This window comes from Nelusetta ayraudi, unplaced genomic scaffold (assembly GCF_046127955.1).
Source record: "Nelusetta ayraudi isolate G7.1 ecotype Tasmania unplaced genomic scaffold, CSIRO-AGI_Nayr_v1 ptg000084l, whole genome shotgun sequence".
NCBI lineage: Eukaryota > Metazoa > Chordata > Actinopteri > Tetraodontiformes > Monacanthidae > Nelusetta > Nelusetta ayraudi.
The window spans coordinates 7,172,584-7,192,704 of record NW_027466134.1 but is presented as its reverse complement, the minus strand read 5'-3'; the positions used below and the strand labels follow the sequence as shown (position 1 = coordinate 7,192,704).

The window sequence follows — 20,121 nt, the reverse complement described above, 5'->3', positions numbered from 1 at the left end:
CTACAAATCAAAAAGACAAGTTTTATTATACGTATATATAAATATATATACACATATATATATATTCTCTACGAGGTCCTGCTGACAATGACTCCCTGATCTGATTATTTTTAGTTTTTCTTGTTTTGTTTTTCCCCTTTTCGTGATACTTGAAAGTGACAACAGTTGTGTTGGCCATTCTGAACTTTATTGTAGCGTTCGCGTGAAAGAGTCACAGAATGAACCAACAAGATTTGTTACATATTTATTGAATTAAAATGATTAAAAACATTCAAAGGCACAGAGAATAAATGTGTAAGATGAGTGTGAGTTCGTTACTTTTCCTCATCATTAAAAAAGTTTGCGCATGCATGTTCAACAGTACAGAAAGTACAAAAATTAGGTCCCCATCCCCACCCCCCTTATCCCCCCCTCCCATAAAATATGCTACTGTTCACCCTTAATATACCACCACAGCAAATCCTTAAATACTCATCTGATAAAATGTCTCTCCTTCCCTGATCTAAAGCTTTCTGCAAGTATAAAACAAATAGTTCATCCAAAAAGGAGAAATATCCATTTTGTGATAAGGCACGAAGTGAATACAAAGAGATAATTCAGAGAAAAAGTGGCCCAACTTTGTTACATTTAATCATCCTAAAGTAAAAAATAAGAGGGAATATTATTGGACATTACAGGTTTGATAGTCTGGCAATGTTGACAGTGTTTGGAATCTCACTGCTCGACGTGGCCGCTCAGCTGCTGGCCAGCGACTGGTGGATGGGCGGCTGGAAACAGCGCACGTGTTCCACCGGCATGTTCTCGCCGTCACCCGACTTCATGTACTTGTTCAGGATGGCAAAGATCTCGTTGTTGAGCACCTGGAATTTACGGATCCGGTCCACCATCTTCTTCAGCGGCTGCAGGGGACGAGAAGAGGAAGAGCATTTGAAGTTAGTTTTGCAGGAAGACTTTTACTCCACCGCAAGATCTGAGGGAACTAATGAAGGATGGCAGGCCGATGGAACTCAACCGTAGTTTCCACTTCCTTGCTCCACTGCAACTGAACGCACACTTTGAAATGCCTGTGACTAAAATGTCAACAGCTCAACGCCGTGGCACTCACAATTCCCTGAAACCGTGAACTCACCACGCTCTTGATGACCTCGTCCTTGCCGTCGTGCTTCTGCACCTTGAGCAGGTGGTAGCTGAAGTCCAGGATGTCGAAGCGCCTCTGCTGGCCGAGCAGGGCGATGATCATGCAGCCGGCCCAGTGGAGGCCGTCGCCGAAGCACTGCCTGCAAAACAGGAGCAGCAGCGACTCAAGTTTAGAACCGTAAGGGATGGAGTGAGTGCACGTGTGTCATTATTGCTGCTGCTGCTGCTGCTGGACTCACTCCACGGTGAACTCGTGGGCTCCCACCGGGATGCAGTACACAAACTGCATGGCGCTCCACAGGCGGTGGAACTCCACGCACTCGTCCACGTGCATGACGCCGTTGCTGGGCAGCGGCCCGCGCCAGATGGGGTCCTCCAGGAAGCCGCGCACCCGCGTCAGGATGACCTCGAACATGGACAGGCCGCAGCAGAGCCTCTCCTTGGTCAGCAGGTCGCCCTCGCGAGCGATGGCGATTTGCTGAAAGAGAAGCAGGATGGGCCGAAGGGGATCAGTCTGTCAGCTCTGTGCTCGGCTACCAATCCTGCTGGGACCCAGCGATCGTATGGACGCACCTGTGGGGTGCCGAGGCGCTCGATGAGGGGAACCATGTGCAGCGCCGTGTACTTGCATTCCAGGCGCTTCATCTTGGCGTCGAGCCGTTCGCCCTCTGTGGAGGAAAAACACAATCAGTGGCACCTCAAACGCAAAATGCCATATTCGGAAATATTTACTTAATGTATTATTGTTTCTTCAATATTTACGGGCATCTCCAGCCTGTCAAGAACTCCCCAGAAATATCGAGTCCATTCGTAGAGAAATCACAAAGTTGGCTAATTTCTTAAATCACTTTTTCTGATCAGTATTGTGATTTTAAGCAACTTTAATCATGTTTTTTCTTCCCAGAGACACTGCTGGTGTTTAGAAACTGCAACGTCAGAATCACAAGATTTTTTTTTTTTGTCGTGCAAAGCAATGCATGTTCCCTTTATCCCCGCCCCTCCTCACCTTTGACGTGGACTCTGGGAAGGATGTTCTGGAAAGGTGCAGCGTGCAGCAAGTCACAAACTTCTTCCTGCGACTGCGAGATAAAACACCAAAGAGGTTAAAACAATAACTCCAGGTGTGTGGTGTTCCAATCCGGGCGGGGTCCGTACCAGGCTCTGCTCGCTCAGCAGGCAGAACAGCATGGCGTTGCCCACCTCCCTCAGGTTCTGGAAGCACACCGTCTTCAGCTCGGCGTACTCCACGATGTCCTTCAGCTGGTGGTGGAAGAACTCCAGGATTCCTGGAGAAACACGCCACAGTGTCACCTCCCGTCCCCATCCACGCCCGACGCGGGTCAGAGAGAAGGCAGCCTATTTTTTTTTTTTCTCCATGCAGCTGGAACAGCAGCAGTTAGCACGCGTCTGTGAAATTAAGCCACTTTGTGCAATCGTTCCTGACCGGTGTTTATAGGACAAGGGTGTAAATAATGTGCACGGGATGTCACTTCAGCTCCTTTATTTTTTGCAGACGGCTGATGTGACATTACAAGCCAAAGTGGTTCACCCGAGGAATCATCATAATAACACAGTCTGTTCTGCCGGCACTCCAGAGCTTCAATTAGCTTGAAAATAGCTCTGCATCAGTGGCTGCACTGCATCAGGGTTCCAGCTTGTTTTCCTCAATTTTTCTGAGAAGGAAATGTATTTTCTTTTTTTTAATAAAAAATATGGAACAGTCTTTTGATTTGTGTGGAGAAATTTTTTTTTTTTTTTTTTTTAATTTAGAAGGAAAATATTTGTCATTTTGTCCTGAAATTTCGACAACTTTAACTCCTCCGTTGATGAAGTGGTGACGAGCAGCTGACGGCTCAGTTACCTGGGGAACCGTACTCGTGACGTGGGAGTCTGCAGATCTTGGGCATCACTTCCATCAAGGTCTTCACGTACTGCATTATGGTGCCCTGGAGCTGTGCGCAAACACCAAACAGAGCTGAGATGAGAAACGCCTGAACGCGAGGAGGTCTCTTTTCTTCTTGTGTGCCACTCACCAGGCTCTTGACCACCTTCAGCAGCTCCTCCATCACCACGGCGATGCCCTGGTAGCCCAGCAGCCTGCACATCACCTTGATGTGCGGCGGTCCCACAAAGTTCCGATAGATTCCAAATATGCTGCTGTAGGCCAAGTTCAGGGTCTGCGGGCAGAAGAAAGAAGAAGAGAGGAGGATGATTGACCATCTCCAGAAAAAGTTCATCATTTACTTTCTTACTCGTACTTTCCGTCATCTCAGCAGTCCAGATAAAAACTGAGAGCTGAAATTAGGCCTAATATGGGTCTTTTAAATATATTTATAGAGCAATTTGCAGCATGGGTGTTGAAGCCTTTCAGTGTTCAGTTTAATTGCAGATGTACAAATTAAAAAAAAAAAAAAACTCACACTCAACAGGCTATTCAACTAATCTGCCAGATTATGAGACATTCAGTGAGCGATGCTCAGATTTTAAGCCCGGAGGCTGGAAAAGCTCATTGCACGTCGAAGAGACACAATCCTGTCTGGCGCTAAAGTGCGAAACATCCGTGTGAATGGACGGCCTGTGACATTTGGCCGCCTCCTCCAGGGGCCGTGGATGTGCTGTGGAAATGTGTCCAGCAGATGGTGGCAGATTTCATCAACAGATGGACCAACAGAGAGATAGAGAGAGAGCCAATGCAGCTTCTGGGCAGCTGACACAACAGTGAGATTAACGACCGACCGACTCCGATTTTCTGTAAAAACTTTTTCTGTCAAATAAGAAACATCACGACATGCTTGCTAATGCTCAACTCCACATCCTTTTCAACGCCCGGAGTCTGAGCCTCATCCCTCTCTCCCTCCCTCCCTCACCTCCTCCTCTCCTCCTCTCTCTCTCTCTCCTGTCTGCAGAGTCTAGGCTGCTGATTTAATCCAGCTGCAATCTCAGCAGCGTGGCGGCGGCAAAAAGAAAGACAAGGACGCTGAAGTCTGATGATTTGAAACCTGCAGTTCGCCCGGCGGTTGGAGCACCGGCAGTTCAAAACCATGGAGGAGCCCAAGCGACAGAGTTTGGAGGCACTTGGATGGACTGATGTGTGCAGCGGCTCAAGGTTTCTCTGGTAGGTGCTTCATCTCATCACTCGGGTTTTGTTATTAATTATATTTTCATTTATAAGCTTAGTTATATTGCACTTATTGCACATACAGAAAGTTTGTTAATGATATAAATTCATGAAATGAGCTGAATTCATTCAATGATAAAAAATAAGAGTTCCCTCACTGAGTCATGCAAAAAGAATCAAAACATTTTGATTAAAAAAATGATTTGCAACTAATGTCCAGATGCCCAAAAAACTGAGAAACTGGACCTCTTCGTTCTGAATGTTCCTGGACAGCATCACACCTGCTCCGCATCAGTGGAGACGGAGTTCAATAAAAGCTCTGCTACAGCATCAATCTTATTCAGCATTAATGTCGTATTTACAAATCCAAAGGAATGTTTTAATACATGGTAAATAGGAAATTAAAAAAAAAAATAGCCAGGTTGGTTCATCAGCGTCCTCAAGTTTGTGTCTATTACCTGTCGTATCGGTGATGTAACAGTCCAGATAAGCCTTGTCACAAACCCACCCGGCAATAAATTATTTATTTCAACATCTGTGGATGCGCCCGTCACCCCCATCCCCCCCAACCGCTGCACTTTGTTCCAGATAATCCTTCATACAATGCTTATTATCCTCTCTGACATTGTTAGTCCACGTCTTATCCTTTGTATCGTGATGCCGCGGTCGGCGCTATTTTTATACTGAATTTATTTGTAATTCTGTTCAACGCTGTTTTTTGCCGTTGCAACACGCACAGCGGATTTAATTTCTATTAATAGTGTCTTGTTTGTGCATATCAGGTCTTAATAGCAGCTTTTAGTCACATGCATACTTACACAGAAATAAACAATTTATGTATGCTTGCGCTTTTCAATTACAGTGGTCTATGGAACAAGTGAGATTTTCTGTTTTCATTAACTCATTAAAAACTGTTTGCAATAAATTTGCAATATCTTGTAATATTACTGATTAAATTTGCACATGCACATTCTGGCCTTGGATTTAATTTTCCAGCTCTATGTAGAGTTTTTTTTTTTAACCAAATGAATGAAAAGGAAATTATTACGTATGCTCAAAATATTCCACTATGGTATGATCCACTGTCACCTAGTTGTTTGATGCAAGTGTCTCAGTTGCAGTGGCAGAGTTCTTCTGTCAAACATTGGAGAAGTTCTGGTTCAAATGAAATATCTGGACATGTGTGGATGGAGCCTTATACTATATAATTTACAATATGCTGAACTTCTTCTGTCAGGGCTGAAAATCTATTCATTTTATTGCCCTTTTCCAGATCGACCCTGTTGTGAAATTAGAAAACCAGAGGACGAGAAAAAACCCCAATAAGAACCGCCTCCAGGGGGGAGCAGCCGTGCGTCATGGGAGTGGTGGTGTACAACATCTCCACCACCTCGGCCAGGGTGAGCTGGCCCACGTCGCCGGGCTGCCTGGACACCTTCTACAGCGTCATGTACGACCCCAACTGGAACAGCCTGCTCATGGGCTATAAGCGCAAGAGCTTCAAGCACGAAGAGCGCATCCCCGTCAGCCAGACCAGCATGCACCTGGGCAACCTGCTGCCGCAGACCGCCTACTTCCTCTGCGTGACGTGCCAGGCGGCCAACCCGGTGCGGGACCAGTGCCAGGTGTTCAGCACGGCCAGCGAGAGCGGCGACGGCCACGAGAGGGCGGGCTGGGAGCTGGCCATGGGGGTGTGGCTGACCTGCTGCGTGCTGCTGCTGCTCATCGCCACCATCCTGCTGTGGGGCTGCCTCCGCACAATCTGCAGCGTGCGCGGCCAGGCCGCTGGCGGCGGCGACGACAACTGCCACGTGGCGGCCGCCGGCTCCAGTCGCCGCAACTCGTCCGTGCGCCTCTACGGCCGGCGGGGCAGCAGCGGGGACGGCGCCAAGCTGGGCGGCATGGTGCCGTGCCCGCTGCTCGCCGCGCAGGCCAACAGCCATGTAATTACGCAGGGCCGCGAGCTGCGAGCGCTGGCTAAGCTGTCCGCTGCTGATCCACATTAAATCCGGCGCGGCGAGGTCAACGCCGCAGCGCTGCGCTCTGCCCGGACCGAGTGTTTAACCAGTATCTTTGTCCTGAAATATAATCCTGGAGAACCCAAAAGCTAAAAAAAAAAAAAAAAAAAAGACAAACAGGAAAGACTTTTCCATCTCATATGTTCTCCTGATTTAATATCTGTGCAAAATAATTGTTGCCATAAGTCGTCACTGCATGCGTAATGCAACTTCCTGTTGTTGTAGTTTAGCTCCTGTCTGACGGTTCAGTCAGTTTGCGCTGGATCATTTGGAATAAAATCTCACAGTCCAAAGGCCATTTTATTTCATCCTTTCATCATAATTGAGATTTTTAAAACATGTTTCTATTAATGTTTTTATTTCAATTCAAATGTGACTTTTGCAGGTTTACTTTCATTCACGGATAAAACATCATATTTATAAATTAATACATATGATACCTACAGCAGTGAGTATTTCAGCGTCCCAGCCAAACAACACTATAAACAATCAGATAAAATGCAGTCACGGAGCCGTGCTGTGTACTGACCTTTGACCCGTACAGGTAGTGCGGCTGAGCGTTTGGTGGCTTGTCCCGCTGGAACTCCTGGGAGAAAGGCAGGATGGTGCGCACAAACCTGAACACAGGGTGGATGTTCATGATAAATATGTTCGGGCTCCTTCTTGCTTGAAACACAGCGACATCACTTTTACTTTGAGCAAATCATTTTTATTCCGTCATTTCTTTTATTCCAACCACGTGAAAAACCACACGCGTACACGCGTCTCAACTCCAAGCCTATGAAACACACCTGTTGGTGGAGCCGTTGTAGCAGTAGTTGGGCAGGAAGTCGTAGTTGAGCTCCCAGAAGACGTGCAGCGTGATGCGGCCGTAGGGGGCCGACACGTTGTGGTTGGCTTCGCGGAACATGGCGTCGAAACTGTCCAGGGTCAAGAACTTGCAGAGGAGCTTGTGTGTCATGCGGTTGATGTCCAGGAGACCCTCCAGTTCCTTTGAGGATGTCACGCACGCAGCAACACAGTCAATAAATTCAGCAAATGAGGAAGAGACGAGAACTCTTTAAACGAGAAAAATGCAGAAAAGCTGAGTGCACCATGATGGAAGTGAGGTCCTCGCTCTCGAAGCGGTTGATGGCCAGCTCCAGAGACTTGTAGAGCGCCGCCGAAACCCTCTGAGTGATGAGCCGGTTCAGGTCGATGGAGCGGCCGAGGAGCTGCACGTGGCGCTGCTTCAGCAGAGTCTCGTAGCGGTTGGAGGTGGGCCAGGGAATGTTGGCGCCTTGACTCTTGCACTCGGTTCGTAAGCGTTTGTCAAGCAGGAGGCTGAGGGAGTTCAATGAATGCAGACAAACGGCTTGATTGCAGTGAAAAAAAATCAAAATGTACAATATCTAATATCAACATCTTTATTCAAAAATAAAAGCTGGAACAATTTACGCCAGCTGTTCATTTGTTAAGTGACTTTTAGTTAAAGTTTTAACCATGCACCAGAGATACAAGGTTACCATTATAGCAAACCCAACACAAACAACATTCATGAGATTTCACGTACCTTCCTGCCAGAATCTTGTAGTAGGCAAATATCTGATCCGCCAGTTTGTAGACAAACTGATCAAAGCACAAGTTCACCTGAAATGAGAATTACACGTCATGTTTAAGAAAGTCTGTGGCACTGTTAAATTCAAAGCTCAGAGACCCAAAGGTTTTTCAAACGTGCCTACTTTAAAAAGTGACAGACTGTCCTAAAATGTTGAGAATGCTTATTTAAAAACTCAAATCTTCTCAAATCATGAACAGACTCGGATGTTTTATCACCTCGGCCTCTATTTCGTCGTACAGGAACTGCTTCTTGAATTTGGTCAGGGCGTAGTGAGCGCTGTCGTTGTACAGGTCCAAGGGGTACAGCACATACCTGGGAGGAAAGCAGGTTTAAATCAAGTGTGAAGCCAGTGTCATTATTAGTCACCATTACTACATTCTTCACAGGACCACTGCGAAATCGGTTTCAAAAAACAAACAGAAAAATAAATGTTTACTGGATAAATTTGGGGACTTTTGGGCCAACCAGAGCAGCCCCCTCCCCCCCAAAAAAATAAAGCACTTAAGAGTCATACCAGTAAATGTGCTAATGGCTTCAGTAAATCCTACTTTGTATCACAATAATCTGACAGCACAGATTAAAAAAGATGAACAGTTAATCCCAATTTGGGTTTTTCAGGGCCATAATTTGAGGTCCAAAGATAGAAAAACACTTCAACGAGTCAACAGATATAGCGGAGGACGCCGCGTGCTGGACATACTCCATCATTGATGCCTCCTTGGTATCCAGGATGTGGTCGGTGAGGATCCACGGCATGGACATCTCGATGGGGAACTGGATCCTGCGGCCCATGGTGAGCTCCAGGAAGAACTCCCTGAACCAGAGCTGGGAGAGGTCGCAGCACTGCTGCAGGGTCTCTGCAAAGGCAGAAAAACACCCCTCGTCAAGTCTCCGTTTCTCTCTGTCGCAGCGGTCTGAGGAAATCCTGATGACTTACCACTGAAATTCAGGATGTGAGTGTAGAAGAAACTCTCGCGGTGAAATTTCTCGATGTCCAGGATGGTGGGGCCCTCCAGGCCGCTGCGCAGAGTCTTCTTGGAGCCACTTTTGTCCGCAACCAGAGACTCGAGCATCGTCCTCACCATGTAGAGCTGCAGAGAGAGAAGACACGACGGGCTCTCACTAACATCAAACTGCAAAACCAAGGAGGAAAACTACAAGTACTGTAGTCTCAGCCTCACACAGAAGGCTGTGTGTTTAAATAAGAAGAAGTGATTATTCCAGCATTATCATCATAGTAAAAGACATCAGCAAGGGAGGTGAAGTGTTCTTGCCCTTGGATTAGCACTATATACATGCTGGCGTTCACCTGGATGCACAACATTTTATTAGATCAAAATTCCATTTTGATCTAATAAAATGCATTCCATTCCATTAAAGTGGAATATTGTGTGGAAAATCAATGCTGGTTCTTGATTTTTTTTATTTATTTATTTTTTTTAAACAGAAGAAACAGAAGGGGATTGTTGTGCACCTGGGCAGCAGATTAGTTCCTGGAACTGAGCTCTAAGCTGATAAATCTGTTGTGCTTCCTGCTACAATCCAACAATGCCTCTGATGAATCATTTCAAACGCTGTCGCGGTTCCAAACAAATTAACTTCCAATGAGAAACAAGGGCTCGGTTGCGTTTGTTCGGCGATGGACAAACGAGAACGCAGCGCCAGGCTCTGAGGTTTGGAGCAGCCGGGGATGTTTTCTCAGCTTCCATCACTTCTCTCATCATTTGCAGTGATTTAACTTGATGTGATGCGCTGCAGACCTGATCTCCAGGCCGGAGCGCCGTAGGGCCTCGTTGACCTTCATAAGTCTGATTAACCCGGACCCGTTCAGCGATAGGAAGGAAATCAGTGGAGTCGGAGGAAGAGCGTGTTAAACTGAGAATCGCACCTGTGTGCTGGACGGCCCCACTGCCCGCCGTGGGACCTTGATGTCGAAGCCCCCCTTGGGATCCTTCTCTCCGCGGAGGGCGGGGTCGTTGTGCGGCTCCCGGCCCGTCTCCCAGTCGCACACGGTCTTGCGGATGGCTTGCAGGACGCTGCAGGGGGAGACGCCAGCTCAGAAAACTGCTGCAAGCGGGTGATCTGTGCATGCATTTAAAGTGTCACTCGCACACACACGCAGACACACGCACACACCTGCACAGGGGTGCCCTTGTGAGTTATGAGTGCACCAAGAAAATGCGTTTCTAGCGAGAAGGGGGAGTACCCAAGCATCTCGACAACCCAAACGCGTGATATGACTGTTGATGTGAGGGGAGCAGCTACAGAGACTGAACAGCAGCATTTGAGGATGAATGTTAATGGAAACTGCCTTGTTATGATAAGGTGTATGGAAGTGAGACAGCAATTAATCTTTTACCATTGCACAAACATGTCTTGGTTGATATTAAGTTAAAATGAATGAATTCTCACACTTCAATAACTTGTATTACTTGTAGCTGAAATATTCTGAGATCTTTTTTCAGCTGACAGCTGCTAAATGGCTGGAGGAGGTCACCCACAAAATAACTGCATGTTCACATCTGTGAGACAGTCTGAGGAAAGCATTTACAACCGCATCAGTTCTCCTGCGAGAACTGCAGCGCTGGATTGATGGGCACCTCTGAATGACGTTTTTCTTCTTCTTGATGGCCTGACGCAGCGGGTCACGCAGGGTCACCTGGGCAAAGTCCTGCAGGGCCGAGTAGATGGTGTGGCGGATGGCGTGGTTGAACACGCTCTCCATACGGCCCATCAGCACCTGCAGGCCCTTGATCATGGCCATCACCTGCCGGGGGGAGGCATCATGACATTGGTAACCTTGCATAATTCATTTTTTTTTTTGTAAACACACATATGACAGAAATGAGGACATACCTCCACCAGAGCAAACTTCTCTTCACAGGTGTAGTTGTATCTGGTGGCTCTCTCATACTCCTCCGCATTGTCAGGACACTCCTTGTTGGAGTACTTGTCGGTGGGATGAACCAGCTTCCACGAGTACTGCAGCAACAAGTCACAGAGGTTTGCTGTTGTTTTGATTCATTGATTTTCACAAGAGATGCAAGATCATCCAGATTTAATGTCTGTCAGTCAGTCAGACGCAAAATGTGCTTCCCAATGAGGTCAGCGCTCTTGCGGCTCCGTAAAGGCAAACAAATCTGTGGCCCCTCACCACTTCCATGACGTGAGCGCTCCACTGGGAGAGCAGCTGCATGCCCTGCAGGGCCAAATCAAACAGCTTCCTGTACTCAGAATCAGTCTTCTGGGACTCCTGACGCCCTGACCCGGTCACAACCTACATGGAGACAAATCAGCGCAGATTTTTTTGCGAGTGAAGGCAGTATAAAATGCTGCAAAGACTATGTTCAAGCAGAGCAAAGCAGCATGAGTCACACAGTTAAAACACCCCCTTGCTGAAGAAGACAGACAGCTCGTCAAGCGGACAAAAGCAGGAGGTGGATGGGCTGCGATGGGCCCAGATCGAAGGTAATAATATGTGTGTGATGTTCTGGTTCCCATCTTCAGGGACAAAATCTGACACCTTGGAGATGACCAATTTCCACTTGCAGTGTGTCACTTCAGTCTCAAACACACCTCGCTGTTGCTGTAGCGAGCCAGCTCCGAGATGAAGCGGATGTGATCCTCGCGGATCTGGATCATCTGTTCGCAGATGTTGTACTGGGGGCTGCTGGATATCGATGTGCAAGTCCACCTGCAGCAGTGGGCGGGGGTGTTGGGGAGGAGGGAGGGTGCAAAAGCATTGTCAGTACAGCAGGTAGAACAGGACGATTGCCACGATAGACCCATTTCCATTTCAAACAGAGGATGACTGTTACGACTGTGTCTCAGGAAAGCAGAAAAAAAAGATTCCCCTCACCTGGATTTGTTCTCTTCAAAATGAGCGCTGGTCTTGATGTAGCGGGACAACTCGATCTGCATGTCACCAAACAGCGGGACCACCTGGAGTTGCTGTGATTACCAGAGGAAACAGGCAGATGTTCATCAACGCCACATGAGGATGTTGCAGTCAAAAAAAAATTCACCTGCGAAAAATAAAAACTGAGCAAAAACAACTGGGAGGAAGTTATGGATGTAACGATTACTGGTAAAAGGATAAATTGCGATAAAAAGCCGGACGGTTATTATTACCGTTGCCGTCAATAAGGACAAAGTCCGAATTCTAGGTGTGTTTTGAGGGGGAACTGGTCGTCAATTAAGTAAATGGAGGTTTTAAGTGTTACCTAACTATTACTCCTGTAAAAATACAACATATTGGTGCCATTGGCAAGTCGCGTCTGCAGGTCTCCGCACACGGCACGTACAGCAGCAAAACAGCATCTCATGTTTCAGTTCGGTCACTGTTATTTATTTATTGCCGACGCTGCTGCAGAATTGGGGCAGACGCACAATAATTATACTAGAGATGTATGTTCGGTCCATTTCTGCTCCAGCACAATAGTAGCGCCGCTGCTGAAGTTATAAACTCTGTCGTAGCTCCGGATGCCAGTGTTATGTCGAAATCTGTTCACCCGTCGATATGTGTTCCCCTCACTTTAACCTGCACCCAACCTTATCCCGAATCCCAACCAGTCGTCCTTTAAGTTGCTTAACCTGACTCCATGTTTACCTGAACTCCAGATGGAAAACAGCGTTCCGTTTAAAAAAAAAAAAAAATCCTAGAGGAATTGCTTGTTCTTTTCATTGTCTTTTCAAAATAAAACTTGGTTAAAAGATTTCAGTGTGTGTATAAGTACTTTTTTTTAATTTATTTTAACATTTCAGCCCATTTCAACAATACTGTGATAAAAACAATAATTGTGATAATTTTGGTCACAACAACCGTGATGTGAAATGTTCATATCATTACATCTCTAGAGGAAGTCGGCGTCTCAACATACCCCCTGTTCCCCCTTCGTACCTTGAAAAACTTGTCAATCTTGGTGAGGTTGATTCTCTTCTTGGTGTCCAGTTTGTAGATGTTGCTGCTGTTCCCGTCCATCAGGTACAGGCCGAACCCCATCACCTGAGATTCAGTTAGGCGCATTAGCACTTCGCCCGTCTCGCCTTCTCAACGCTAACAAGAGAGCAAAACAGCATCCTGCACGGCGCCCACCTTGAGCAGCATGTGCTTCTCGTTGGGAGTGAGGTACATCTTGTTCTCGTAGTAGTCCACACACAGGTTGACGATGTCGGCCAGCAGCTCCTCGTACCCGTTGATCACCTCCAGCTGCTGCTGCAGAGACTGGGGAGGAAGGGAAAGGAAGGACGGGATGGTTGAAGGGAAGCATTTTTAATCAGGTGGGTTTTGACAAATAATGCTACAAAATTGGAGCGTCACTTTATGTCAGTAGTGCAGCATCTATGAATTATTTCAACTGAGGCAAGGAGCCCTGTGCTGATGCTGTGAGGTGGAGCCAACCAACCTGGGTGATTTTGTTGTGGTTGGCCAGGAACATGGACAGATTCTGAGACTCCTGGATGGACGAAGGCTCAGACATTTTCCGGAGGAACTGGGCGGCTCTGAGGGCAAGGCATGGAATTATTAGAAGACACTGTGCTGGGGTGATGCTGCCATCTAGTGTCTGAGGTGGGAATCGCTGCGTACCGTTTGTAGGCAGAGTGGTCATTCTTCACACTGCATTTCATGTTCTTCAGCTCATCTAGCACGGCGAACATGTTGATGAACTTGCCGAGGGTCAGCAGGTAGGCCTCGGACACAAAGTCTTTCCTGCGCTCTGTGTGACACAGGCGGCGGACCTCTCCGCAAAAGCGGTCGATGGCCGTGCGCTGAAAGACGGCCACATTTTGCATTTATTTATTTACAATTAGGAAGTGAGAAGGCAGGGATAGTGTATCCTAAATTCAGTGCATCGTTTACCTGGAAGTACATGAAGTTCATCAGCTTGGTGACCTCAGGCTCCAGGACCTCCACCGTCTTCTCGTAGATCTCCACTCTGTTGGGCTGTTCATTGCATTTCACCTGAAAATGAAAGCAAGAGACCTTCTGATATGTCTGGAAGTGACCATACAAGTTTCATTAAGCTGGCAACATCACAAAACCCCAAATTTTACTTCAGTTATTCAGAGATGTATCAGAGCAGATCTTACAAGTCAAGTTTTAGATGCTAGCAACAATAAACATCGAACTACTTATCTTTTTAGACTGAACATGATCAAAAAGTCTTCAGTGATATGTTGACAGTAACAATGTTGGTGGCTGCACAATGGTTACCTGCGGTATTGCACGTGAGCAGCTCCTCCAGGTGTAGAGCATGATGGCGTACTCCTCCCCTTCCTCCAACATTTCGTTCTGATTCAACAAAAAAAGTCTCATGACCAAGTCTCATTACCCCCCCCAAAAAAAAAAGACAACTGTATTAAAATAATAAGCGGAGGGCCAAACCTAAATCAACATGCTCCATTTCCTCCTGTGCAACCTTTCATTTTGCCCAGTGCCCATGAATCCACAGCGCCGTTTGATTGGTACCCAGAACAATTAACTCACACTAATTGGACACAAACCCCACTTCTCCCGCTAGCTGATGCCTCAAAGCACCAGTTTGTCTCCAGGCCATTAACTTCTGGGCCTGGGTCCTAGATTCTGCTGCCTAAACGCTGCGCAGTTCCAGTTCACTGGAAAGCCTTCAGCCTCATTTGCCTACCAGCTTGTCGCGGCAGGGGATTTCTTTTAATCGAGATTGTATTGGTGCGTACCATGCTGGAGTGAACGGTGGCCTGCTCAATGTATCGGGCGATGCCGGTGACGAAGGCGTTACGGTCCTCAAAGTTGGTGTTGAAGTTGGGCTGTAGGAGGATTGCAAACCAAAGACTCAGCGTGAAGGCATGTAGCAAGAAATAATGACACAAAAAACAGAGTTATTTTGATCGGTTCTTTGCACACAAGTAACTTTTTGCAGCATTCCTTAATGCGCCTGAATAATATCAAACTTTCACTACGACTAACCTGAAACATGACGGAGGCGGGGAGAGGCTCGATGCAGGGCTGCTGGTCCGGGAGGGGCAGCTCCTCCAGCAGGTCCACGTTGGACAGAGCATCTTCCAGGGTCACCGTGGACGTCATGGTGCTGGAAAGGGGAGAGCGTTTAACTACATCAGTCTGAACACGGCAGTGCCACGGGCCCTCATTGCTGCAGTCGAGCTTCTACACTTTCAACGCACTGAGAGACGGAAACCAGAGCGTGCCCACAAGAAGAACACAGCTTCCTGCCATAATAACCTCAGTAATATCACAACCAAATGAGGACTGACTCCCGACTTTGGCGAAAAACTTTTTTGTTGTTATATAACAGATAGTAGTATTTAAAAGCTCCATGTTCATCTGAAGGAAAAGTCCTTGTTACAAATCAAATCATCATGTGCAAGGTTCCAAAATCAATGTTTTAATAACTACAATCTTACAAAACCTGCAGCTTTTACTTGTTATTCACAGTAGCTACATAATTAATTCCACTTTAAAACATTAACTGTCCTTTAAGCAGCGCAGCAGGTTCCATATTTATTCCACATGCTCCCACTCCAACACCCTCTAATACCATAATACATGCAGCGCAACCAACCGGTTCCAATCTGAACAGATTGGCGTTGTATTAATGTTCAAATGCGATGAGCTTTTGCATTCTCAGGCTGCTGCTGCTGACTACTGACTTTCAGACGTCACCGCCGCTGACCACACAATCAAAAAACCTATTGCAATCAGAACTGAGGGCGAGTCAAACGATCAGCAGCAGGGTTGGTGGCAGGGGGGGCGGCGCCGGCACAAAAGCTGTGCAGTCACAGCGAGGCAGCAGGCCCCAAGGGTCACAGGAGGTCAGACAACACATCCTCTGCCTCCTCTTCTGATGCACCAGTGCAGCCATAGGGGGCGCCATGAGTAAATAGAAGTCATCTAAGAGCTGCTCCACCAAAGACTCAGACTGACGGGAGAATTAGTGTACATCTATTGGGCTCTTCCAAAAAAACTGCTCAAATCACGCATTTGAATGCACTGCTGATGAATTCCTTGATATTTGCACAATAACAAACATCGGGGACGTCAGTTTGCTTAAAGCACTAGCAGATACTTTCCTGATGTTTTTGCGTTAATGTGAATTTTCTTACAGCAGCAATGAACTTAGTTTGAATTGCAAAATGAGTTCCTCTCTGTCTTGAGCTGAGACATAAATAAATAAAAGGAACTTTTAACGCTACAATGATTGACATAGTTTGTGCACAACCAAGGGTGCTATGTTGTGACATTAACTATACCACGCAGGAAGTCAGATAGGAAGTGCTACATGTTACCAATCTCTCGTTAATTATTCTGCATCGTGTCTATATATAAGCTCGAACAAAGTGAACCGTGAAGCTCTGAGTTAGTAGCTTGGAATTGAGATCTGTCACTCTTGGTTACAGAACAGGGAAGTATGAACCCCATGCAAAAGGAAGCATGAGATGCTGCAAGACAGAACTGATAAAGTAAGAGCATCAAATTAATCCAAACAAACAGGCCTTTCTTCTCATTTTCATTAACTTGTGAGTATAAAGACACTAGAAAACTGTACTGAGTGACTCACACATTGACACATGCCAGCTATAAATAAATCACCTAATGATAAAGAAAAAAAAAAGGAACCGCGTTTTTGTTCAGTTCCCATTAGGAAGGAGTGAAACCTCCTCAAGAAGAAGTCTGTCCTTGAGTTTCAGACGATTTAGAGAAGTCCACGTCTTCAAGTATTGATGCATCCGGCCCTGCTGCTGACCGCTGTGTGTGCACAGTAATTGCACAGTAAGAAGCTTAAATCAGACTCAAGCACAAAGGGCCAGATCGACAAATTCCTGCTCTACACTATTACTCACTGGCAAGCTAGTACTGGGCTGATCCCACGTTTCAACACGGAGATGGAGGTCCATACTGACGTGAGTAGTCCAGCTTCAGAGACTCGGTAGCCCTGATAACTGTAGCCTCAGCTTCCTGTTCTCAGTGACAGTAGCGGCCAACAGTGTGTTCACCACCTTTGCTGCACACATCACTAATGAAAGTGTGTTGCTTTTCATTGCCGTCGTCTAGCATCTCTAACTTGACATCTGACATCAGCTGGCATTTTGGCCAAGAGAATGCTGATCCCACAACATCATCACTTTTGGAAATACCCTCCATAAAATACTCATCGCAGGTCAAATAAAAATTACAGTTCTTCCTTTTTTTAATGCCTGTTTTGAACTTCATTTGACTTGTCACTTGTCTACGTGCCTGAATGCAGAGTTGCTTGATTAGACATTTGTGTTAACATGCAGTTGGACAGGTAAAGTTAATAAATTTGGGCGGTGACGGTAGTTCATAACGGCAAAGCCACAACAGATATTTCCATGAAACTAAACTGATTAAATGTTATGACTTAAATGAAACTACAGAATGTGAAAGTAACTCGTTTCTGTGTTGTAACTGGGGGTGCCCTGCTCGTCTGTTTTTGAAACTGGGTGTGAAACCTACAGTACACACATTATTATCATCAAACATAAAAAACAAATATTTCATCTGCTTGTTGTAGCTAAAAACTAAAACCGAGTGAACTGAACTTTATGATTCACAATAAGGTGATATACCAGTAGTGACCTGTCCAGTATGAACCTCCTAACCTACCGACACTTTAAGAGCAGTAATGTGACACAACGAATATAGCATGCATGAAAGTAAAACATACACCACAGTTGAAAAGGTATGTCACCCAGAGGCAGCAGTTTTCATTGGACTATGAAGAACTCAAGGGGAACTGTGATGTTCCAATGGTAAATATGAAACTGTTCCCAGGGCTGGATAGTTAACCTGACATTAAGTACGCAGAGTGAGGTTTAAACCCCAGAAACTCACAGCACTTTGTGCAAACAGCACCGTACATTTTTCAGAAGTAACCCTCGCAAGACACAGCAGGTCACAGATTCATAGATCTTATCACTCACGCACCGGAGACCTGCATGATGTTTCTACCAAGTGGCAAAGAGGTGAAACAACCTAAGGCCATGCAGAAACGCTCCTTAGCCACCATGAATCACAACGCAACTGGCCTGAAAGTGAAATAACCTTCTTTTGTTAAGTTTGCTGCATCAAGGAGCTTCAACCCTGAAGGAAGTTGCTGTGGTTTCTCCAGATTGAAGTGTGAAAACGCACCATTTTAACACCTATTTTGACAGATATTGTGACACCGCTGTCAAAACAGAACAATCTCTACCAGTGCTGCTGATCCAGAAGCTGTGCAAAGAAACGACCTAAAAATAACAAAACAAAACACGCAGCCGCGTTCCCATCAAGAAGCATGTAACGTATGGAGACATGAGAAATCGATAAAGGATGTATGCTTAGGAAGAGAGAAGCCAAATGTATGGTTTCAGTGGCTTTACCGCTGGAGTACAAACGTTGAAATATTCAGCGTTTCCTGATTGTAAACAAACCTCATTGCCCTAAAACCATCGTGGAAGAACCAGCGCAACAAAGTAAACCACAATTTTTTACCCCTAAATAACCTGCGTCCTCTTTACTTTCCTATTTAAAATTCTTCCATTTCAAAAGTCAGCAATTAATTGTCGGACTGACGCAATTGCTGCCGCAACTCCCATACAGTTAATTTCGGAGTATTTGCAGCCAGTTGCAATGCGTTTCGCTCAGTGTCTGTCCGAACATTAGCACAGAAAAAACGCTTCACGCTATTCCAGAGGTTAGACGAAGAAGAACGAAAACTGGGCCCTGAACGCAACACACATCTGAGGGTGTGGAATGCAGTTTGGTACTTGAACACAACATGGGTCCTACTATCGTAAACTTTATTACGAATCGAATTAAGTGGTTAAGAAAATGAAGTACAAATCACACACACACGCATCGGTGCTCGTAAGTAAATTATTAGCAAAATAACCAACAACAATGAGTTAAAAACTTTTTTTTTACAACTTTAACGTATCGTTTAACACTCGAAGAGCGCATTTACGCCCACTGCCGCTTCTCACACTCATAACCAAATGACAAATACGCCTGTATTCACGTCGCCCAGAGAGACAATAATGACAGAGGTAAAAACTCCTGGTAATCCTGGCCACCGACATGTCATGCACTAATGGCCGTGTCCGAGCTCCGAGTCGCGGCCTGAGATTAGTCACAGCCCAGCCGGGCCTGTGAGCCAGCCAAACGGCTTTACGTTGCAAACAAGCTGTTCCACTCCACGCGCTAATTACGCGAAGCTTTCCGACGTTTCGGGACCGTCAACTTTAGCGAAGTGTCGTTAAAAGTGGGAGAAAGTACACAAAAAACAGTGTCTTTAAACTTTTTCTAAAATATATATACATATAATAAACCTCCCGTCTTCCCGTGGCTTAACAAGGAACACACACTCCCTGAAACTTGGCGGCGACTCGTTTCACTCACCCGGAGTTCAGTGGCTAGCGAAAAGGGGGGAGCGAACTTGTGCGGTTAGCAGTCGGGAACTACAGCGCCATTAAATCCGGACTGTCACCTTTCCCTCCGGACAGCAGCTTCACACCCGGTCGGCTTTCGAGTTTTTTTCCCCCCCGTCTTCTTCCCAAGTCGACGGCCAAAGGGAATCGTTCCTAGTTCGGTGTTATTATCATGGGCGGAGGACAGAAGGCGAGCTGGGAGTTCCTGTCTCTCTCTGAGACAGGGAAACTCAACAGGAAACTGGGCGCAGAGCTGCGGTGCCGCCGCTCTCCACTAGGGCACCACCGGGATAAAAGGTGAGGTCCCAGGAATGTAGGGAAACCTGGCTGAATGTATAGAGTAAGATTAGTGCCACGACTAGACAAACTAGTGGAGCTGTTCTCCCATCGGGACTGCCTTGTACTGATTGAAATAGATGACAAGAAAATAGCGCCACTAAACTTTTCGATATTTTAACAGTAGTGGTTCGGAACCACAATATGTATGCAACGATGAGTTTTAAAATACAATTTTTGTGACTTTCATTTTAAAAATAAATTAACTTTTTTCGCTCCAAATGACTCGGTGCTACTGATGCAAATTCGTACCATGGTTAGTATTTTTATACAAACATTTTAAGTATCCCCCAAAAAGTAAAACTTAAAACAATTAAAAGGCAAACAAACAACTTCCAAATAAAAAAAATACATGTGTGTTAGTAACAGTTACCTATGCCTCTAAAAAAAAAACTATATACATATATAACCAATACATACTGAATATATAGTATTATTTCAGTTCACATCAGAAGCCACCAGTTAGAAGTTGAAGTGCATTCAGACGT

The 20,121-nt window shown here is 45.9% G+C and overlaps 2 protein-coding genes across 3 annotated transcripts; one reads left to right on the top strand and one right to left on the bottom strand.

Annotated features, from left to right (window-relative positions):
• Positions 1–231: 231 nt before the first annotated feature.
• Positions 232–19,541, bottom strand: cyfip1 (cytoplasmic FMR1 interacting protein 1). Of its 2 annotated transcripts, none has more exons than XM_076045649.1 (30): positions 19,357–19,541; positions 14,820–14,940; positions 14,570–14,659; positions 14,088–14,165; positions 13,734–13,835; positions 13,461–13,642; positions 13,279–13,375; positions 12,969–13,097; positions 12,774–12,878; positions 11,733–11,824; positions 11,450–11,567; positions 11,028–11,150; positions 10,730–10,855; positions 10,474–10,640; positions 9,762–9,909; positions 8,811–8,964; positions 8,574–8,730; positions 8,089–8,185; positions 7,826–7,902; positions 7,368–7,596; positions 7,065–7,264; positions 6,803–6,890; positions 3,171–3,314; positions 2,999–3,089; positions 2,293–2,423; positions 2,144–2,216; positions 1,711–1,805; positions 1,377–1,615; positions 1,130–1,277; positions 232–899 (listed from the first exon to the last, which is right to left on the bottom strand). In XM_076045649.1, exons 2-30 carry the CDS (start codon positions 14,934–14,936, stop codon positions 735–737), a joined length of 3,762 nt encoding a protein of 1,253 aa, XP_075901764.1. In that variant the 5' UTR covers positions 14,937–14,940; positions 19,357–19,541; the 3' UTR covers positions 232–734. The 2 variants fall into 2 exon arrangements, with proteins under 2 accessions (XP_075901764.1, XP_075901763.1); XM_076045648.1 differs by having other exon boundaries at positions 19,269–19,540.
• On the top strand, positions 5,614–6,356 carry fndc9 (fibronectin type III domain containing 9). The gene has a single exon (XM_076045656.1). The coding sequence runs from the start codon at positions 5,614–5,616 to the stop codon at positions 6,259–6,261; it is 648 nt and encodes a 215-aa protein (XP_075901771.1). The 3' UTR covers positions 6,262–6,356.
• Positions 19,542–20,121: the final 580 nt, after the last annotated feature.